This window comes from Bison bison, unplaced genomic scaffold, assembly GCF_000754665.1.
Source record: "Bison bison bison isolate TAMUID 2011002044 unplaced genomic scaffold, Bison_UMD1.0 scf7180017864117, whole genome shotgun sequence".
NCBI classification, from domain to species: domain Eukaryota; kingdom Metazoa; phylum Chordata; class Mammalia; order Artiodactyla; family Bovidae; genus Bison; species Bison bison.
Window position 1 is genome coordinate 483,917 of NW_011494689.1, and position 19,917 is coordinate 503,833.

General features: G+C 42.9%; 1 protein-coding gene across 3 annotated transcripts in view; it reads left to right on the forward strand.

The window, feature by feature from the left end:
* Window positions 1–19,239, forward strand: part of RNASE12 (ribonuclease, RNase A family, 12 (non-active)) — a 22,834-nt gene extending 3,595 nt beyond the window's left edge. Inside the window, exons 1-2 of one of the 3 annotated variants that reach the window (XM_010839444.1) lie at window positions 17,798–17,903; window positions 18,577–19,239. In XM_010839444.1, coding sequence (XP_010837746.1) covers window positions 17,870–17,903; window positions 18,577–19,052 — 510 coding nt within the window. In that variant the 5' untranslated portion in view covers window positions 17,798–17,869 and the 3' untranslated portion in view covers window positions 19,053–19,239. Of the gene's footprint in view, window positions 1–17,797; window positions 17,929–18,576 lie in introns of those variants that run through there. The other 2 variants (XM_010839445.1, XM_010839446.1) reach the window with 2 other exon arrangements.
* The last annotated feature ends 678 nt before the right edge of the window (window positions 19,240–19,917 follow it).

Genomic DNA, 19,917 nt, shown 5'->3' on the forward strand with positions numbered 1-19,917 from the left:
TAACAGAGAGAATAATCCTATTAAAACCTTTGTTGCTGTTCAGTTGCTATGTCATGTCTGCCTCTTTGTGACCCCATGGACTGCAGCAAGCCAGGCTCCTCTGTCCTCCACTATTGCCTGGAGTTTGCTCAAATTCATATCCATTGAGTTGGTGACGCTATTTAACCATCTCATGCCAGTAGCATATTGGACACCTTCCAACCTGGGGGGCTCATCTTCTGCTGTCATATCTTTTTGGCTTTTCAAACTGTTCATGTAGATCTCCAGGCAAGAATACTGGAGTGGGTTGCCATTTCCTCCTCCAGTGGACCATGATTTGTCGAAACTCTTCACTATGACCCTTCCATCTTGGGTGGTCCTGCACGGCACGGTTCATAGCTTTATCAAGTTATGCAAGCCCCTTCACCATGACACGGCTATGATCCATGAAGGGGATTAAAACTTAGGAGAGAGAAAATCATTGCTCTGCTTAAAATCCTTTGATGCATCTCTGTTTCATTTCACATTTTATCAAACTCCTTGCCATGACTTCAAAAATCTGTACATGACTCTGCCATTCCTTAGACTCCTCTCACTTTTTTGACCTCATCTCTAATGTCTTGCCCATTGTCAGCTGTGTTCCAACTACATTAGCCTATGGTAGTTCTCAGAAATGCCCACCTCAGTGCCTTTGCACATGCTCTTCTCTCTGCTTTGAATCTTGTCTGAGCCAATCTTATTGAGCCAATCCTGCTTTTAAGATCTCTGCTCAGATGTTACCAGAGAGAACTCTGTATGAAATAGCACCCACTCCCTTTGCTCTCTGCTCCTCTGTCTCTACTTTAATTACATTCTTTGCATGGACCAGCACCTAACTTTTGCTGGTGCTCCTGCTGTTGTTTAATTCTCCTTCCTCAGCCACTAATGGAAGCTCCGTGAGGACAGGGCATTGTAATTGTTGTTTTCACTGCCAAAGTCTATTTCAGAGGCTGGAACAGTTCTTAGCACCTAATAGATACTCAAGAAATATTTGTTTAATAAATTGTGTGAATTGTTTTATTTTATTTGTTTATTTTTAACCACAGAGCAAGGTCCTAACTGCTGGATCACCAGGGAATTCCCCGTATGAATTATTTTAAATCAAAAAGGAATCCCTGGGGACTTCCCTTGCAGTCCCAGGTTAAGACCTCTCTGCCCCAATGCAAGGGATGGTTTTCCAATCCCTGGTCAGGTAGCAAAGATCCCACATGCCTCGGGGCCAAAAAAAAAAAAAGAACCCAAAACATAAAACAGAAGCAATATTATAACAAGTTCAATAAAAACTTAAAAAAATGGTCCACATTAAAAAATATTTTAAAAAAGAAAAAGGAATCCCTGATTCTGGATGCTGAAGGGAATAAAGAGCATGGAGGTATTGGAGCTTGAACAGAGGGATCTTGCAGGGTCAGGTGTCCTATGCATGTGCCATCTTCTAAGAAAGCCTGAGAGCGGGGCCATGTGTGCAATATATTCTTTGGCAGCTCTCCTCGGTCACAGTATGGACCTGCAAATGCTTTACAGAAGCGTTGAAATGTTCTCCCAGTAGGACATTAAGAAAGGCACAAAGTGGACTCTCACAGCTGTAAATTGTGCCTCAGTGCCACTGACTTCTATAGCAAGCTCTCCCCAGGCAGAGAGCTGCTGAAGTACAGAGCTGCTTGGGCAAATTCTGAACCACATGGTATTTTGAGGCACTGTAGGGTTGCATTTAGCAGGGCCATTCTGTTAGAGTCTGTAAAATAATGGACTTAATAAGATGAGGAACAAAAGTCCATAAAAGGGAGATTGCAGAAGAAGAGGAAAAAGAAAGAAAAGGAGCTGTATAATCCAATAGGATTTTATCAACTTCACTTGACCAGGTTTCCTGATAAGCGATCTGTGACTGTGAGTCAAGGAAACAGTGCTCATATGTAGGGAGAATGCTGGGAGGAGTATATAAAACAAGAAGTGAAACCTGTTGATGGTCACAAGATAGGTATTAATAGGCAAAGTGACTGTTCTCAGGGGCTATGACCACCAGTTGAAATCTGCCCCCTTGTGGACAAACCAAATATTACCATGAGTTTTTCCATTAGGGTCTTGGAGATGATTGATTTAATTTCCTTGCAGTCTAAAATCCTGCTGCTGCTGCTGCTGCTGCTAAGTCGCTTCAGTCGTGTCCGACTCTGTGCGACCCCATAGACGGCAGCCCACCAGGCTCCCCCGTCCCTGGGATTCTCCAGGCAAGAGTACTGGAGTGGGTTGCCATTTCCTTCTCCAATGCATGAAAGTGAAAAGTGAAAGTGAAGTCGCTCAGTCGTGTCTGACTCTTAGCGACGCCATGGACTGCAGCCCACCAAGCTCCTCCGTCCATGGGATTTTCCAGGCAAGAGTACTGGAGTGGGGTGCCATTGCCTTCTCCACAGTTTGAAAGCATCAGTTCGAAAATATCTTTTCTTCAGGTGCTCGGGCTTCTTTATGGTCCAGCTCTCACATCCCTACATGACTCCTGGAAAAACCATAGCTTTGACTATACCGATATTTGTTGGTGAAGTGATATCTCTGCTTTTTAATATGCTGTCTAGGTTTGTCACAGCTTTCCTTCCAAGGAGCAAGTGTCTTTTAATTTCATGGCTGTAGTCACCATCCACAGTGATTTTGGAGCCCAAGAAAAGAAAATCTGTCACTGCTTCTCCTTTTTCCACATCTGTGTCCCATGAAGTGATAGGACCAGATGCCATGATCTTAGTTTTTTGAATGCTGAGTTTTAAGCTAGCTTTTTCACTCTCCTCTTTTATCTTTATCAAGGGAAGTTTTAGTTTCTGTGTTTTCTGCCATTAGAGTGGTATTATCTGCATATCTGAGGTTATTTCTCCCTTCAATCTTGATCTCAGCTTATGATTCATCCAGCCTGGCATTTCACATGATGTACTCTGCATATAAGTTAAATAAACAGGGTGACAGTATACAGTCTTGTCATACGTCTTTCCAAATTTTCAACCAGTCCATTATTCCATGTCCAATTCTAACTGTTGCTTCTTGACCTGCACACAGGTTTCTCAGGTGGCAGGTAAGGTGGTCTGGTATTCCCATTTCTCTAAGAATTTTCCACAGTTTGTTGTGATCCACACAAACCAATCAATCCTAAAAGAAACCAACCCTGAATATTCACTGAAGGACTGACGCTGAAGCTGAAGCGCCAACACTTTGGCCACCTGATGCGAAGAGCCAACTCATTGGAAAAGACCCTGATGCTGGAAAAATTGAGGGCAGGAGGAGAAGGGGGCAACAGAGGATGAGAAGTTTGGATGGCATCAACGACTCAATGGACATGAGTTTGAGCAAACTCTGGGAGATAGTGAAGGACAGGGAAGCCTGGAGCACTGCTGTCCACAGAGTCGCAAAGAGTCGGACATGACTCAGCGACTAAACAACAGCTTTCAGATTAAAAGTTAATTTTCAAGGACCTCATTACTTTTTGCTGAATCTTCCGTGTGCAGTATATGGAGGTGGATCTTACAGGGGAAAAAGCTATATTACTGTCCAGGGAGATGGTGTTGGTGGGATTAAGCTGAACTACTTATTAAAGTACATGGGATCCCATGGATATACAGGGAAAGCAGAAAATAGAGCTAGCACCCATTAGCAAAACGCTTGAGCTGTTTCTTTAACTAAAGGTGAAGGTTCAGAGTGACAATCAAAGATTTAAAATCTTCAAGTAGAGGTGAATCAACATTTTTCTTTTCTTTTATTGATCTTTCTGATCTTATGTCCATATGGGGCTACAGGCTCCCACCAAAAAGTATCAAAAAGGATTGTTAAATTTTGCCAAGGATAGCCTTTTGATACTATTTTTAATGGTGAAATCTAGTTCTTTTAGGACATTCAGTCTTGGATTTTAAGAGTAGTTAAAGAGTATTCATTGAGCAAACATTTGCTGAACATTTGCAGTATTCCAGACTCTGTGCTTGGAGCAGAGGTTACTTCAGGGAACCAGACAGATGTGGTTTCTACCCTCATGAGACAATCAAATAACTTTTCAAAAACTGAGAAATACAGTTAATTTAATATACTCGTGATAAGGGCCAAAAAGGACAAGTACAGAGTGTGATGCCAGCAAAACAGAGACTGTTCATTTAGGCTGGGGCTTCTGGGAAGGCTGGCCTAAGGCAAGGAGGAACACACAGGGTTTAAGCGGGTAGAATGGGGAGGGGTGAAGGGCATAAGGCACATATGCAGGAACTAGATGTTAAAATCTTGAGTTGAGAGGAGTCCTGATGAGTTCAGGGATCTGAAAAGGGGAGTTTAAGGAGGGTTAGGGAGACAGGGAGAGTGGTTTGCGGTGAGGCTCCTTTGCCTGGCCTAGTGGGCAGAGGTAAGGACTGTGGTCATTATTTTAAAGCTTATGAAAAGCCACTGATACAGTTTAGGTGGGGCGGCGGGGGCGGTGGAGAGCACAGGCACAGAACTAAATTTGTGTTTTCCAAAGATTACTGTGGTTTAGTAGTGTTGACAACAAAGCCATGGAGAACCCCTGTGTCAGCTTTCTAATAAGCAAGCCCAGAGCCCCACATCAGGGAAGTTTACGGATGAATGTGTTGTATCAACTCTAAAATTGTTCGTTGTTTTCATCTCGTGCATTCCACCAAATCTGCCAGCTCCCAGCTACTTCAGAGCAGGTCAGTGAGGCCCGTGGAATTAAGCTCAGGGTCACAGAACTATTTAGTGGCAAAGCCAGGGTAAAGAGAGGAACCTAGCTTTCATGACTCCCAGGCCACTGCTCATTTTGCTCTAGCTGGAGGCCTCTGAAAAGGGATGGTGTTTTTCTTTTTCTTTTTGTTGGTGGTGGGCTTTATTTTTGGTTTTGTTTATTTATTTATTTATTTTTAATTTGGAGGAGGAAATGGCAATCCACTGCAGTACTCTTGCCTGGAAAATCCCATGGACGGAGGAGCCTGGTAGGCTACAGCATGGGGTCGAAAAGAGTCAGACATGACTGAATGACTTCACTTTCACTTTTGTTTTTAAAATTGCATCTAGGTTCTTTAAGGCCTTAATAATGATTGGGGTCAGGCAATCATCATTTGAAGGAATCTTATCTGATTTTCAGGGAAACTGGAATTGACCCCCAAGAGGACAGCAGAGATGGGAGTGGTAGGAAAGGTGTGAATGTGCTTGGAGGTGCTGTAGGGGAAGGACGGGTTAATGCTCCTTCCTCAATGTGGACTCAAGGGAAACTGTTCAGGGCTCAGCCTGGGACACACATGAGGAGTCAGGTACATTGTGCTCAAAGCTTTCTCAGAAGTAGGCATCAGAAAGGCTTACCAAGTAGCTATTAGATACAGTTAGGGCAGTCTCCCCTCAACCTGACCTCCCTTGGCCTACCACTTGGTGGCTGTCATTTCAGGAAGACAAAAAAATTATCAAAAAAAAAAATTGGTTTGCCCCCAAGGGAGTACAGTCCCTCCCACTGCCTGTGTGCATAGCCTCGGGCTGTGCCTGCAAGGGTGAGAGGTTAATAGCCTCTGATTCAGAACATGTCCTGCCCAAATCAGCAGCAGCTTGTTTTTGGACATGGGCAAGCTCCAGTCTTACTCACCTGGATGGAGACAGGTGAGGTAGTTGGAGGGCAGTTGGAAGAGGGCCCAGAGGCTTGTGAAGGTATTGAATGAATGCCTTCCTGTATTCCTACTGGCATGAATCCTGCCAGTAACAGCTTATCTAGGAAACAGCTTTGGAGTTGCCAAAAGTAGCCAATCAACCCTTCCAGAATAGGGGTGGCTTCATGCCTTTTTTTTTTTTTTGGCAATAGTGTTTTCTGATTTAGGGAAATATATTTATGATCAGAATGCCAATTCCTTAAGCCATTTCACAGGCTATTCCATCTCACTCCTGAATCAGAGTTCTGCTCCCCACTTTTGGGACTGTTGCCTGGGATCTAGCCTCCTGTTTCTGCATAGCTCACCCTGACTCCTCAGGTGGCACTCATGGTAAAGAACCTGCCTGCCAATGCAGGAGACTGTAAGAGATGCAGGTTTGATCCCTGGATTGGGAAGATCCCTTGGAGAAAGGAAAGGCAACCCACTCCAGTATTCTTGCCTGGAGGAGACTCCAGACAGGAAAGAGGAGGCCCGCAGAGTCAAACACGGACCACACACGCACGTGTAGAACCCTGACTCCAGCCTGGGAGGCAGAAAACACATGGCTACTCCCCCAGCCTGGAGGGAAATGGAAGTGGTGGCCAGAGAATCGTCATCTTCAGAGGATAGCTTCCGGGGTCATTTAAACGTAGTTCAGAGCCTTTATTTGCAAAAGTAAAAGGAACACTTGGCAGCAGCGCGATTCGAACCTACGCCCCCAAAGTGACTGGAACCTTAATCCAGCGCCTTAGACCGCTCGGCCATACTACCCCGTGGGACACTCATTGTCCGTGGGGAGGGTGACTTGTGGAATACACTTTGTACGGTCCGCTCGCCTCCGCTTCCCTCCACAGCCTGTGGTTCATATATTTATCGTTCAGAGGAGGCTGTTCGTATCTCTTCCACCACCCCACCCCGCTCTTTTCTTCCTGATTTATTTTGCTTGCTTTCTTCTTTGAAGTCACAGTGCTTGAGATTTATGAAAAGAGTCTTATTGCACAAGAACGTCTGGAGAGGCCGGACAACCTTTGTTTACCTTATAGTCAAATTCTTCCTTTATTTTTCTCTACCACCTCTATTTTAGAGATGAAGGAACTGTGACTCTGAGAAGTGACATAGCTGAGAAGTGACACAGAAGAAGAAAAAGATCTGAAATCTTTCATCCATTCCATAAACCTTTTTTGATCTCCTGTGAGTACCAGGCAGTGTGCTAGATAGAGCAAGCAAGTACATTGTTCTGGCTCTCCAGAAGCACACTGCATGGGGGAGAGAAAGCCGAAGACATTCTTTGCCACACCACATGGTAGTCACTACTGCTAAGCTGTGTACAGGAAGCTGGGAGGAAAGCTTTGTATGGCACTCAAGGATAAGACAAAGTGGTTAATTCAAAAAATTACTGGAGGAACTGATAAAGTCCCGTGCCCTTTGCTTGGCAGTCAAGAGATATTGGTTGATAGGTGGGCTTATGTCAAATGCCTGAGAGTTGGTGGGAACCAGCAGAAATTGCAAGCTCCACTTCCAAGGTTGGAAAGAAGCTTGAGCTGTTTGACTGTTGCCCACATCAGAGTAGTAGGTGAAAATGGTTTGGGAGGGCTGCTTGGTGAAAATGAGCAGTGAAGAAAGAAAACAGATTCCAACTCAGAAGTACTTCCCACCTTCTGTCTTAAGAGTAATGCTAAAAGGTGGGCATCTGGGTGATAAAGAAATAGAGAGAGAGAGCTAGAGAATGGTGGAGGGTGGGGGTGAGGAGTACTTTCTGCTTTAAGCAAGCTTGCTAAATTCAAGGTATTCACTCTTTCTCTGCCAGTCATCCCTGCTTCCAAGGCAGACACACGTGTTCTTACTACTCCCTTCCTCCCTTCCTGATCCTGGAATCTCCCTCCCTGGTGGAACTCAGATCTCTCCAGTTTATCTTTAGGATCCCTATGAACCGTCTTGAACACAAGTAGTTAAGGACTATAACTGAGAAATACAGACTAATCCTTCTTCAGGATCAGGGAGGGAGCACTCTGAGGAGCTGGCTGCGTCGTGTGATGTGAGACAAGTGCCTACCCTTTGCCCTGTGGAAGCTGTGAACCCAGACATTGTGGTTTCCTATTAGGGTGTTGAGTAATCCACGTCATAATGGAAAACTCAGCTTAGTTGTGGGGTGGGTGCCACTCTACAAATTATGATGCTATTTACCAACTCGAGGCTCATCTAGTGTGGTGATCCTTAAATATCAGGGAGCATTATAAGCACCGGAGATGGACTACTAATTACAAATGCAGAGTCCAGGGCCTCATCTCCAGAGATTTTGATTCTATGGGTCTAGGGTAAAGCCCAGGTTTCTGTATTTATCATCAGTAGCCAAGGGACTCTGATGGATTTCCCTTAGAAACCACCACCTGCACCTCTTTTTTTTTTTTGAATCTGTGGGAGCCAGGTGGTGATAGACTAAGGAGTGGCTGAGGACTGACTGTGAGGTCATCAGCCCTTCCACAACATGCTCCCCACCTTCCTTCCATTCCCATTCTTTGGCATGGGCAATTTGTGTTTCCTCAGTTTTATGGTAAAGTACTCAGAAGATGCATCTTCAAGGGGGCCCCTTGCCTCTTCTTATGGAGTAATGAGCACCCCTCAGGCCGAGCTCCTCTGAAACTGTGGTCACCACTGTGGATGGGCATGGAGGCCCAGCACTTGAGGAAGAGGACATATAAAGTATGGGGTGATGAGGGGAGTAAGCATACCCCGTATCAGAGTGGCCAAGAAAAAGGACAATTTGAAAAGGATACCTGGTGAAGGGCCTACTGATGGATGGCAGGACTAGTAGATGTACAAATCAGTGTTAAGGTATTTTTTCTCTTTTGTAATTAAAAATGTTCAGGAAGTCTGTTAGACTCCATATCCTTGTGTTTTGTGTGTATTAGTGAATATAGGGCAGGTCTGTGTCCAGGCGTTGGGAGAAGGGTGAAACAGGCCAGAAACAGCTGCAGCCCCATGGAGAAGCACTTGTGAGAAGCCAGGGATGAACCAAGAAGAAAACCGGAGCATCTGTTTTAACAAGAGATTAAAGTTCTCCCCAGAGATCTTCTTGAACATTTGTAGAAGGGAACTAGAATTCTAATAGTGATGAAGCATGGAGCTTGGATTATTGTTATACAAGGGAGGGCAATCTCCCAAATCTAAAATAGTGGGTCTATTTAGGTTACATTCCCTTTGGCTTATTATTTCCTTTGTTACCACTCAGATGCCTGGCTCCTAGTTTGCCATCTAGGTCTCCTCATCCCATGCACTTTTTCCCCAAGTGATCTTTCATAGAACCCTGTTCCTTTGACTGTTAATAGTGATGTCCTTCAAATGATGCTCCAAGCTCAAATCAATTTGAAAAATCTTGAATTAAATGAAACTAGTCAAGCTTCTCTAATGCTGAGCTTCTCAGAACCTCATGCTCTGTGAATCTTGTGACTGCAAAGGAAGGGATATAATGAACAGTGTTTCCTCTAACTTTAGAACAGGAAACTTTTTTCTTCAAGTACACTCATTAACATTTCACAGAACGACATTTGCCTGAAGGCAAGGTGGCCCTCCAGTGTTTTTTGTTTTGCTTTTTGTTCACACTAGGTGGCATGTGGGATATTGGTTTCCCAGCTAGGGATTGAACCCATGCTCCCTGCATTGTGAGCATGGAGTCTTAACCACTGAACCACCAGGAAGTCCTTCCAGTGTTTCTTCTCTCCTTCTCTCGTAGTAATAGGGAGCCAAAATTTTAGCTGGGCACATGCCCACCCAGAATAAACCCTAAGTTTCCCAGTGTCCCTTGGAGTTGGGTCTGACCAAGCTATTGCCAATGAGATATAACTGGAAATAGTGTGAGAGGCTTTGGGATGTGTCCTCAAAAGGCAGTGCATGCCCTTTCCCTACCTTTCTTCTCCCTGCCGGCTGGCTGGACTGCAGACTGGAAGGCTGTGTTCAGAGCAGCCTTCTGGACCATGACACAGAAACCACACAGTGAGAGAGAAGAAGCCAGCATCTTGGGACACTGCACTAATCCTAGGCTAACTACCTTAGGTTTTTCCCTGGTGGCTCAGAAGGTAAAGAGTCTGCCTGAAATGTGGGAGACCTAGGTTCAATCCCTGGGTCAGGAAGATCCCCTGCAGAAGGAAATTACAACCCAGTCCAGGATCTTGCCTGGAAAGTCCTATAGGAGCTGGGCCAACTACAGTCCATGGGTCACAAAGAGTCAGACACAACTGAATGACTTCACTTTGTTTACACAAGAAATAAACATTCATTTTGTTTAGACTATTACTTTGGGCTTTCTATCATTAGCAGCCATTTGGGAAGCATGTAAAGGTGATCTTTTTAGACTTTTTTTCCCTCAAAACAAGTTGTATATTAGAATGTACACAAAGTCTAGGGATTTACACATAAGCTAACAAAAATAATAAAAGATATTCCAAAAAGGATACTTGGAATAGGAGAGGGCCTTAGCTGATTAAATGGGCTTCCCTTGTAGCTCAGTTGGTAAAGAATCTGCCTGCAGTGCAGGAGACCTGGGTTCAATCCCTGGGTTGGAAGATCCCCTGGAGAAGGAAATGGCAACCCACTCCATATCCTTGCCTGGAAAATCTCATGGACAGAGGAGCCTGGTGGGCTGCCGTCCATGGGTTTGCAAAGAGTCAGGCACGACTGAGCGACTAACACTAACACTTAGCTGATTAAGAGTATTTAGAATCAATAAATATATTCTAACAAATATACTAATTATAATAAAAATTGTTCAAAAGTTTTCTTCTAAAGCTTACATCTCTCTCTCTATATATTTCAGTTCAGTTCAGTTCAGTTCAATTCAGTCGCTCAGTCACGTCCTACTCTTTGCGTGCTGGACTGCAGCACGCCAGGCTTCCCTGTCCATCAACAGCTCCTGAAGCTTGCTCAAACTCATGTCCATTGAGTCAGTGATGCCATCCAACCAGCTCATCCTCTGTCATCCCCTCTCCTCCTGCCTTCAATCTTTCCCAGCATCAGGGTCATTTCCAATGAGTCAGTTCTTTGTATCAGGTGGTCAAAGTATTGGAGTTTTAGCTTCAGCATCAGTCCTTCAAATGAATATTCAGGACTGATACATATATATCTTTGATCTCCTTCCCCTATCAGTAGGTCCAAGGGCTATATACAAATATGTATGTATTTGAGTATAATAAACTGTTTTTCTTTCAGTAAACTTCATTTGTCAAAGACAAATACAGTACTGTAAACAGTCTCTGAGGGCATTGGCCCCAAGGCCCCACTCTTCAATCTTTCCCAGCATCAGGGTCTTTTCCAGTTAGTAGGCTCTGTACGGACAATTCCTCAGAATCCACAGGAATTCTGAGCTTCCGGAGTCCAGAATGGTTCAGAACATACACTCAGCTGCTTAAGCTCATCCAGTCAGTAAGGTGAGCAAAAAGTTCCCTCCAGTCCTCATGCCTCCTTCATCCATCATTCCGTTTCTTGGCACTCCTGAGACAAGCTTCCTGGGTTCTTAATGGGAGGGCATTTAAGCACCAGCCCTTGGTGCTACACCACAACACACTCTTAACTGTTGTGAGTCAAATTCAGGGAAGGGACCAAGGAGTTGGAAATGTTTTCCTTCCTGAGGGGAGCTTGTTCAGAGTACTGTGGACATGGAGCCTACTTGTAAGTGGCAGCAAACAGGTCATAACAACAATGAAAATAAAAATGTAAATTACATAATATATTAGAAGGTATAAATGAAATAGAAAAGAAAAAAGTAGAACATGTAAGTGCGGGTCAAGCATGTATAGGCTAGAATTTCAGGTGGGTTGGTCTGCGTGGGCCTCATTGGCAGACTTGAAGGAGGACAGTGAGCGAGCACAGCGTCTGTGAGGGACTGACATCATGCATCTGGTGGAGGGGGCGGCCAGAGCAAGCACCCCAGGCAGGAGCCCCCCGACCTATACAGAAAACACAGCTAGGACAGATATGGATGGGGTGCGAATTTGTCACTAATGTGGCTCTTATCAACTCCTGGTGATTTTGTCATTCTTTTCATATCCATTAGTTACTGTTCTTGTTTAGTCACTAAGTTGTGTCCAACTCTTTGGAATCCCATGAACTGCAGCATGTCAGGATCCCCTGTCCTTCACCATCTCCCAGAGCTTGCTCAAATTTATGTCCATTGAGTCAGTGATGCTATTTAACCATTTCATCCTCTGCTGTTCTCTTCTCCTTTTCCTTCAGTCTTTTCCAACGGGTTGGCTCTTCACATCAGGTGGCCAAAGTATTGGAGTTTCAGCTTCAGCATCAGTCCTTCCAATGAATATTCAGGACTGATTTCCTTTAGGATTGACTGGTTGGATCTCCTTGCAGTCCAAGGGACTCTCAAGAGTCTTCTCCAGCACTACAATTAGAAAGCATCCGTTCTTCAGTGCTCAACTTTCTTTATGGTCCAACTCTCATGTCCATACATGACTACTGGGAAAACCATGGCTTTGACTATATGGACCTTTGTCAGCAAAGAGATGTCTTTGGTTTTTAATAAGTTGTCTAGATTTGTATTCTTTTGTAGTTATTTGTAGTTTGTATTTATTTTAATTTAATTTATTTTAATTTGTAGTTATTATTCTTCTCTAAATAAGAACTTTCCTTTATCACATGAAAGATATTTGGCTACCCTGAAATATAATTCCTAGAGGCTAGGCAGAGTAAATGTGCAGCTCTTGTATTTTAATTATCAATTTTCATATTAAGGATTGATTCAGACTCAGAGGGGAATAGTGATTTTTCTCTTTTCACTGATGTGTCCCAAGTGTCTAAAATAGTGTCTGGCACAGGTAAATAAATAACATGTGAATGATAAAATTTCCTTATGCTGCTGCTAAGTCACTTCAGTCGTGTCCGACTCTGTGCGACCCCATAGACGGCAGCCCACCAGGCTCCCCTGTCCCTGGGATTCCCCAGGCAAGAACACTGGAGTGGGTTGCCATTTCCTTCTGCAATGCATGAAAGCGAAAAGTGAAAGTGAAGTTGCTCAGTCGTGTCTGACTCCTAGCAACCGCATGGACTGCAGCCTACCAGGCTCCTCCGTCCATTGGGTTTTCCAGGCAAGAGTACAGGAGTGGGTTACCATTGCCTTCTTCCAAAATTTCCTTATAGTAGGTGACAAAAATCCCTTATAAACAGTGACTGAGGAAACTAAGTCTTAGTACAACCATGAGTCAAGAATTCTGAGTGTGAAACCTGTACTCAAGGAGTTTTTTAAGGGAAGTTGATAAGAATGTTTGTCTCCTGGTTACTGCTATTGGCTAACAAATGTTTCTAAATGCCCCTGGGACCCTGGGAGGAAAAAAACCATAATAACAACCACGTTGAATTTCTCCCAGATTAGTAGGACAGAAGACCTAGAATTAGCTTTAATTTGATATAGAAACAATAAGGTGATGCAAATTTTCTTGCCTAAGTTTGTAGAATAAGATCTATACCTGTTAGGCAGCTAAATATTTGTTACTTACAATACTGCACTGATTTTTTAAGTGAATCAATTATCTGGAAGGGTCTTTTTTTTTCCCCCTGATATCTTTCCAGACATTTTTGAAGAACATTCAAGAACATATTTGTTTTCACAAAAATGAAATCATACTTTGTACTTTATTATATAAATTTTCATTTAATTCATCAGACTTGATGGAAAAGAATGTAAAAAGGAATGTGTACGTATGTATAAATGAATCACTTTGCTGTACAGCAGTAACTAGCACAACATTGTAAATTATCCATGCGTGCGTGCTAAGTCGTTTCAGTCATGTCCAACTCTTTGTGACCCTATGGACTATAGCACTCGAGGCTCCTCTGTGTATGGCAAGAGTACTAGAGTGGGTTTCCATACCCTTCTTCCAGAGATGGAAACTGCATCTCTGATGTCTCCAACAGTGGTAGGTGGGTTCTTTACCACTAGCACCACCTGGGAAACCTGATTTAAAAAATATAATTTATCAGACTTACCTCAAATTTTTATTTTATTTATTTATTAAAAAAAAACTTTTAATTTTGTATTGGGGTACAGCCAATTAATAGTGTTGTGTTAGTTTTAGGTGAACAGCAAAGGGACTCAGCTATACATATACATGTATCCATTCTCCCCCAAAACCTCCTCTTGGGAGGGGTCTTGCTTTGGTTACAAGGTACTGATGGGAAGGTGGGGGCACAGAAGGACAGGTGGAATCCAGGAGACACAGAACAGCTGGCACCATGGAGAAGGGAGGCTCTCAAGTTAGAGGTGGAGAGAGATGGGGGAGTTAAAAGGGAACTTTGAGAGTTTTACAGCAGATGGAGATTTTAAAAACTAGTTTTGTATTATTGTTTGTGTGACAACTGAGGCTCTGTGCCAGGGAGGGCTCCCACACTCCCAGGGAAAGTCAAAGCAACCTCCAAACATCTGTTCCATCACATTTCCTCTGCAGGAGATAGCAAGTGAGCCTAGGTCTGTCTGGAACGTTCTTGGATCCTGTGGGGAAAACACCCTGGGAGTCTCTATACTCTCTATCCAAGAAAACTTCAGTGGTGTCTATAATACTGTTTGCTAAAAGTTGGTGCAATTGGATTTGCTTAGGGAGATTTGGGAGAATGGTGAGCTCTTTAGTCTGTCTGTTGACTGCTGCTTTACAGATCATCCCACATGGTGGCCAAAAACAACAACACTCATTTGACCCCAAATCTGGAGGTTGAACTTCACTAGGCAGTTCTTGCTTGAGGTCCTGTATGTGGTTTCATACACAGGGAACTGAAACGGGTGGAGCCGTCTGGGCATTTCCCTTGCTGTATGGCCTCCCCCCGTGTGGTGTCAAAAGTCAGACTTCTTTCTGCAGGACACCCAGAGTCAATGTCCTAGGAGAACCACAGCCCAGTGGACGCTTGTGACCTCGGCTGAGAGGTCATGTGATGCTACATGATGGAATCAGGCACAGAAGCCCACCCTTGTTCTCAGGAAAGGACAGACTCTACATCTTGCTAAGGGAGTGATAAGGTTCTGGAAGAGACTGTGGGATAGAAATATACTGTGGCCATTTTGGGGAGAAATACAATCTGCTACATGGCTTTAAGGTGAGCGAGGAGCTGGGCAACTGCAGAAGTCTTGCAAGGGTAGCCAACCACATCTGTGAGACATGAATAAGCTCCACAGTTTCCTGAGGGAATTGGAGCAGCTGGAAGTCTCCCTCCATGTGTTCTCTCCTCTGGTGGCCTCTACACAGCCAAACGTCATACGTGGCAGCTGAAGGCATCCAGAGGGAGGTTTGCTTACTCCACTGTCCCTTTGAGGCCATTGCCTTGTCACAGGGACAATGTGGGACATGGGTCAGTTTCTAGCCATCCTGGAGTAGAGCTCATTACTTTGACAGGATGAGTCATGAGAGGAAATACTTATGTTGTTTTACATCCTGGCACTAATATTAGTTTCCAGCAACTACCTGCCTCCTGCAGTCTTCTTCTGAGACAGACCTGAGACTTAGCAAAGGGAGAGTGGTGGGAACTTTAGGTTGAATGCAATCATCTGATAATCCCTTTCCTTCTTCCTCCCCTCCTCCTCCGTTTCCCCCTGCTCTTCCTCCCCGCTTCCTTCTTCTCCTCTTCCTCCTCCATCTCCATCCTTCCTTCTTTCCCTCTTTTCTTCTTCCCTCCCTTCCGTCTTCAGGTGCACAGAACTAAGTTGATCATATTCTGTTTACAGCCTCTCTGGTTTTATTCAATTTTATTACTTTTCCTTTTTATTCCCTATCCTTGCTTCTATTTCTCTCATTCTCATGGGCATCTGTCTTAGAGTATGTAATCCACGTTCTTCCATCCTATTTAGATATTGTATATCCTTGGAAAATATATTATTTTGGAGCATGCATGTTTTCAGTTTAAATCAACTGGCAGTGATTTTTCTTTTTTCACACAGCACCATGTTTTTGAGTTCTATACATGTTGCTATTTGTAAAACTAGTGCATTATTTGAAGCTGTTTTATACTATTTTATTTTATTTATCTAAAACATCTCTACCTGTCCATTTCTGTCATGCGGGACATTTAAGTTACCTTTAGCTCTTTTCTGCCACTTATCATGCCATGATGAACATCGTTGTACGTATTCCATCTGGAAGAACTCTGTTGGAGTTTATGCTCGGGATAAGATTACACGGTCCCAGATTATACCCATTCATAATTTCACCAAATACTTCCGAATTACTTTCTAATATCACTACACCAGTTTTTCAAGCCTACTAACATTTTTTTCCAGCACTTGATGTTAGATTTTCTAGTTGTTGATAATCTGGTGGTTATAAACCACTTATCTCTTTATGTTAATTTCCATTTATTAGATTACCAACACAGTTAAGCATTGACTTCCTCTTCTGAAATCTACTTTTCATAACTGTTGACAATCTTTTCTCCTCTGGAGTGTTTGTGTCTTTTTATTGTCGATATGAAGGAAATCAGTCCTGAATATACATTGGAAGGACTGATGCTGAAACTGAAACTCCAATACTTTGGCTACCTGATGCAAAGAACTGACTCATTGGAAAAGACCCTGATGCTGGGAAAGATTGAAGGCAGATGGCATCACCGACTTGATGGACATGAGTTTGAGCAAGCTCTGGGAGTTGTTGATGGGCAGGGAAGCCTGGCATGCTGCAGTCCATGGGGTTGCAAAGAGTCAGACACGACTGAGCGACTGAACTGAACCACTGAAAGAAGGAATTCTTTATGTCTAGGTATTAATCTTTGGTTGGTTTTAGGCATTACAAATGTTTTCTCCATTTGGCTGCCAGCACTATAAAACATTTATACCCAGTCTCAACTCTATTGAGAAAGGGTAATACTCTGAAATAAGAGATAGGCCTAGTTGCTTTAGTTGAGGATAAATTTGTAACAAGAGTTGATTCCTTGCCTGTAAACTTAGTATCATATCTGTATTTTAGCAACTTGGAAATCCTGGCAGGAAACAGTGAACAAGTTACAATACATAGAGTTCTTTTTTATACAACAGAAATGTTTTTGCAAGATGTGCAAATCAAAATCTGTTAATTGAAAATTTCACCAACAATTAATTATGCCCTTATATCTTTGTGGCATTTTTGTAGTACATATGAAAACAGGACAGTTTGAATTGTGAAAGGACAGCCAAAGTGAAAATTTGGGGAAAGTAAATAAAAACCTCCTGTATGTTCATTTTCATGGTCTGGAATTATGCTTTTATTTTTATCGAATAGAAAGAGACACATTCTTTGAAGGCTTTTCCAGGACTGTCTATCTCCTAGATAAATTTTACCCCCCAAATAGCTTTCTACATGACAATCAGAAAGACATATACAGATACATACGAAGGAGACTGTGTAGCTGTCTTTCCAAAAGAGCAATCATTTCAGAGCAAAAAAGAGCAAAATTAAATCCATTTTCCCATTCCTATATCAAAGACTGTAAGATTTTGGCAACAAAAATAATTCTATTGTCTCAATACCTGAGCCACTATCTTTTACTTAACGCCCTTATCTACAAATTTTCCATGTAGGTGTCCAATGTATACTATAATTCAGTGGTTCTCAAATTTTGCTGCATATTAGAGTCACTGGGAAACTTTTAATATACTCAACACTCAGGTCTTACCCAACACTAACTGAGGCAGGATGCCTCAAGGTGGCATTTAAAAATGCCTCAGAGAGTCCTAAGTTCAGCAGAGTTTGGAAATCACGCTCTCTGAGAGCCTAGGGCTTTATCAAGACTCATGTTAATGTCCAGGAATTGTTTCTGCCCTGTCCTGGACACCACATGGGAATGAAATTTGCTGAAACTGGAATTCAAGGCTTAAGGATTGAGACGGTGAGATTTTTATTATTCTTGCCATATCGTATCTCTGCCTGAAACTTTCTGCAACTTATTTCTTCATTAACGAAATGGAAATAACAACTATTTCACAAGTTTGTAGTAAGGATTGATGAAAATTTGGAAAACAATTAGACTCAGGACTTTAATAAGTGCTGTGAAAAGTCACTGCTTGTTTAATGAGGACACATACAGGACCTGCCTTACCCAACTGTCCCTCTGAAAGTAACTTCTCTTCCTGAAGGCAGCCAAGCACACTCCCCTCCTACAGGCTCCTCCCTTTCTGCTCTTTCCACTTGGAACTGCCCACACTCAGCTGGCTCCCTACCAGTTATTGTCTGGGAACAGTGAGACACAAAGGACTTTCTGAGATCCATGATCACAAGGATATGTTGTCTATGAGAGTTACAGCAAAAAGGAAAGGTGAGAGGGTCTAGCACAAAGCCAAGTAAGATCAACAGAAGGAGAGGTTGGGAAGGAATTGGGAGGAAAGGATTAGTAGACAGTGCTAAAAAGCATATGGAATTGGGTAGGATCAAGGTTAAGACAATTATGGGAGAGAAAGTTGTTTAGTAATAAGAATAAAACAATCAGATATGGGGTACTTTTAATAGCTTCTGTATGTTCTGCTTTGTATTAAGCACTCTGATGGATTTAGGAGAAATAGGTGATGAGATACCAACTATTAAGAAGCTGTGGAGACCACCACCCCCACCAAAACCCAGGAATAATTAGAGAACTGTTCAATGCCAGCCTGAGAGCTGAAATGGTCAGAAAGGGCTTTCTTGGGGAGCTGTACCTCTAGCTGGACATTGCAGGGTTATCATGGTTTTTATTAACAGAGAGAAGGAAATAAAATATCAAAGGCTAGGGGAGAAAGTCCCTGGGTAGGAAGATCCCTGGAGTAGAAAATGGCAACCTATTCCAGTATTCTTGCCTGGAAAATTCCATGGACAGAGAAACCTGGTGGGCTACAGTCCATGGGGTTGCAGAGTTGAACATGACTGAGCAGGCATGCACAGGGGAGAAAGTCAGTGGATGGGGCTGGTGGAATCTGATCATTCTCTGATATTTGCTGTCTTCTCTTCCTCTGTAGGAATTAGACCAAAACATGTGAAAGATCTCATAACCCTGATGATACTAATGGTGATAATCTTCCTGGTGCTTCTATTCTGGGAAAATGAGCTGGATGAGGAAGCAATGGCGGCAACTTTAGAGCAGTTGCATGTGGATTACCCTCAGAGTGACATTCCAATAAGGTACTGCAACCACATGATCATACAAAGAGTCATCAAGGAACCCAACAACACCTGCAAAAAAGAGCATTTCTTCATCCATGAGAGGCCTCGAAATATCAACAGTGTTTGCAGTTCTCCCAGGAGGGTGACTTGCCAAAACCATGCCCCCAGTCTCTGCTTCCTGAGTGAAATCAAGTTCAAAAGTACAGTCTGTAAGCTCATTGAAGGCACCAGATATCCTGCCTGCAACTACCATGTTTTCGCCACAGAGGGGTTTATTGTTGTCACTTGTGATGACATGGGGCCAGCTAAAATCCAGAGATACACTGAATAATCTGAGACCATCATCAGAGTCTGCTGTTCTCTTGTCTCCTCTCTCAGAGGCACTGGTGCAGGTTTTCCTGCACCCTGTGGACATGGGGTCATGCCTCGAGTGAAATGCATTTATCCTTCCACTATTGCTGAGCTGGAATCTTTTTATTCCGCTTCAATAAAAAAAAAAAAATCTACTGAATTAAACCATAAACTCTGTATGTGTTTTAATTCCTTCTCCTTTTTCTGTGGGTCATTTGGTGAGAACCCAGAGTGAATCCTATGCAGGCCTGAAATTAGGTAAGGGAAATAAGGTACTCATCTGACACCCAAAATTTGAGGAACACCAAAATCCCCAGAGTCATATAGACAAATAAAATTTTAAGGATCAATATAAAATCCCTGATGAGCAAAATATCTGAATTTTAAACTAAGACCCATTCTGACAGGGTTGGATTTAGGATGAGGTAGGATACATGAGATAACAGTATAGGATCAGATCCTGTTAAAATTTTTATATTTATTCAGCAGAGTTTATTTTGCATTAAATTTATTTGTTTGTTTCTTTGTTTTTTATTGGAGTATAGTTGATTTACAATGTTGTGGTCCTTTCTGCTGTATAGAAAAGTGACTCAGTTATACATATATTCTTTTCCGTTAAGGTTTATCCTAGGATATTGAATATCATTTCCTATACCATAGGAGAGTCCCTTGGACTGCAAGGAGATCAAACCAGTCAATCCTAAAGGAAATCAGTCTTGAATATTCATTGGAAGTACTGATGCCGAAGCTGAAGCTCCAACACTTTGGCCACCTGATGCGAAGAACTGACTCCTTGGAAAAGACCCTGATTCTGGGAAATATTGAAGGCAGGAGAAGGGGACGAC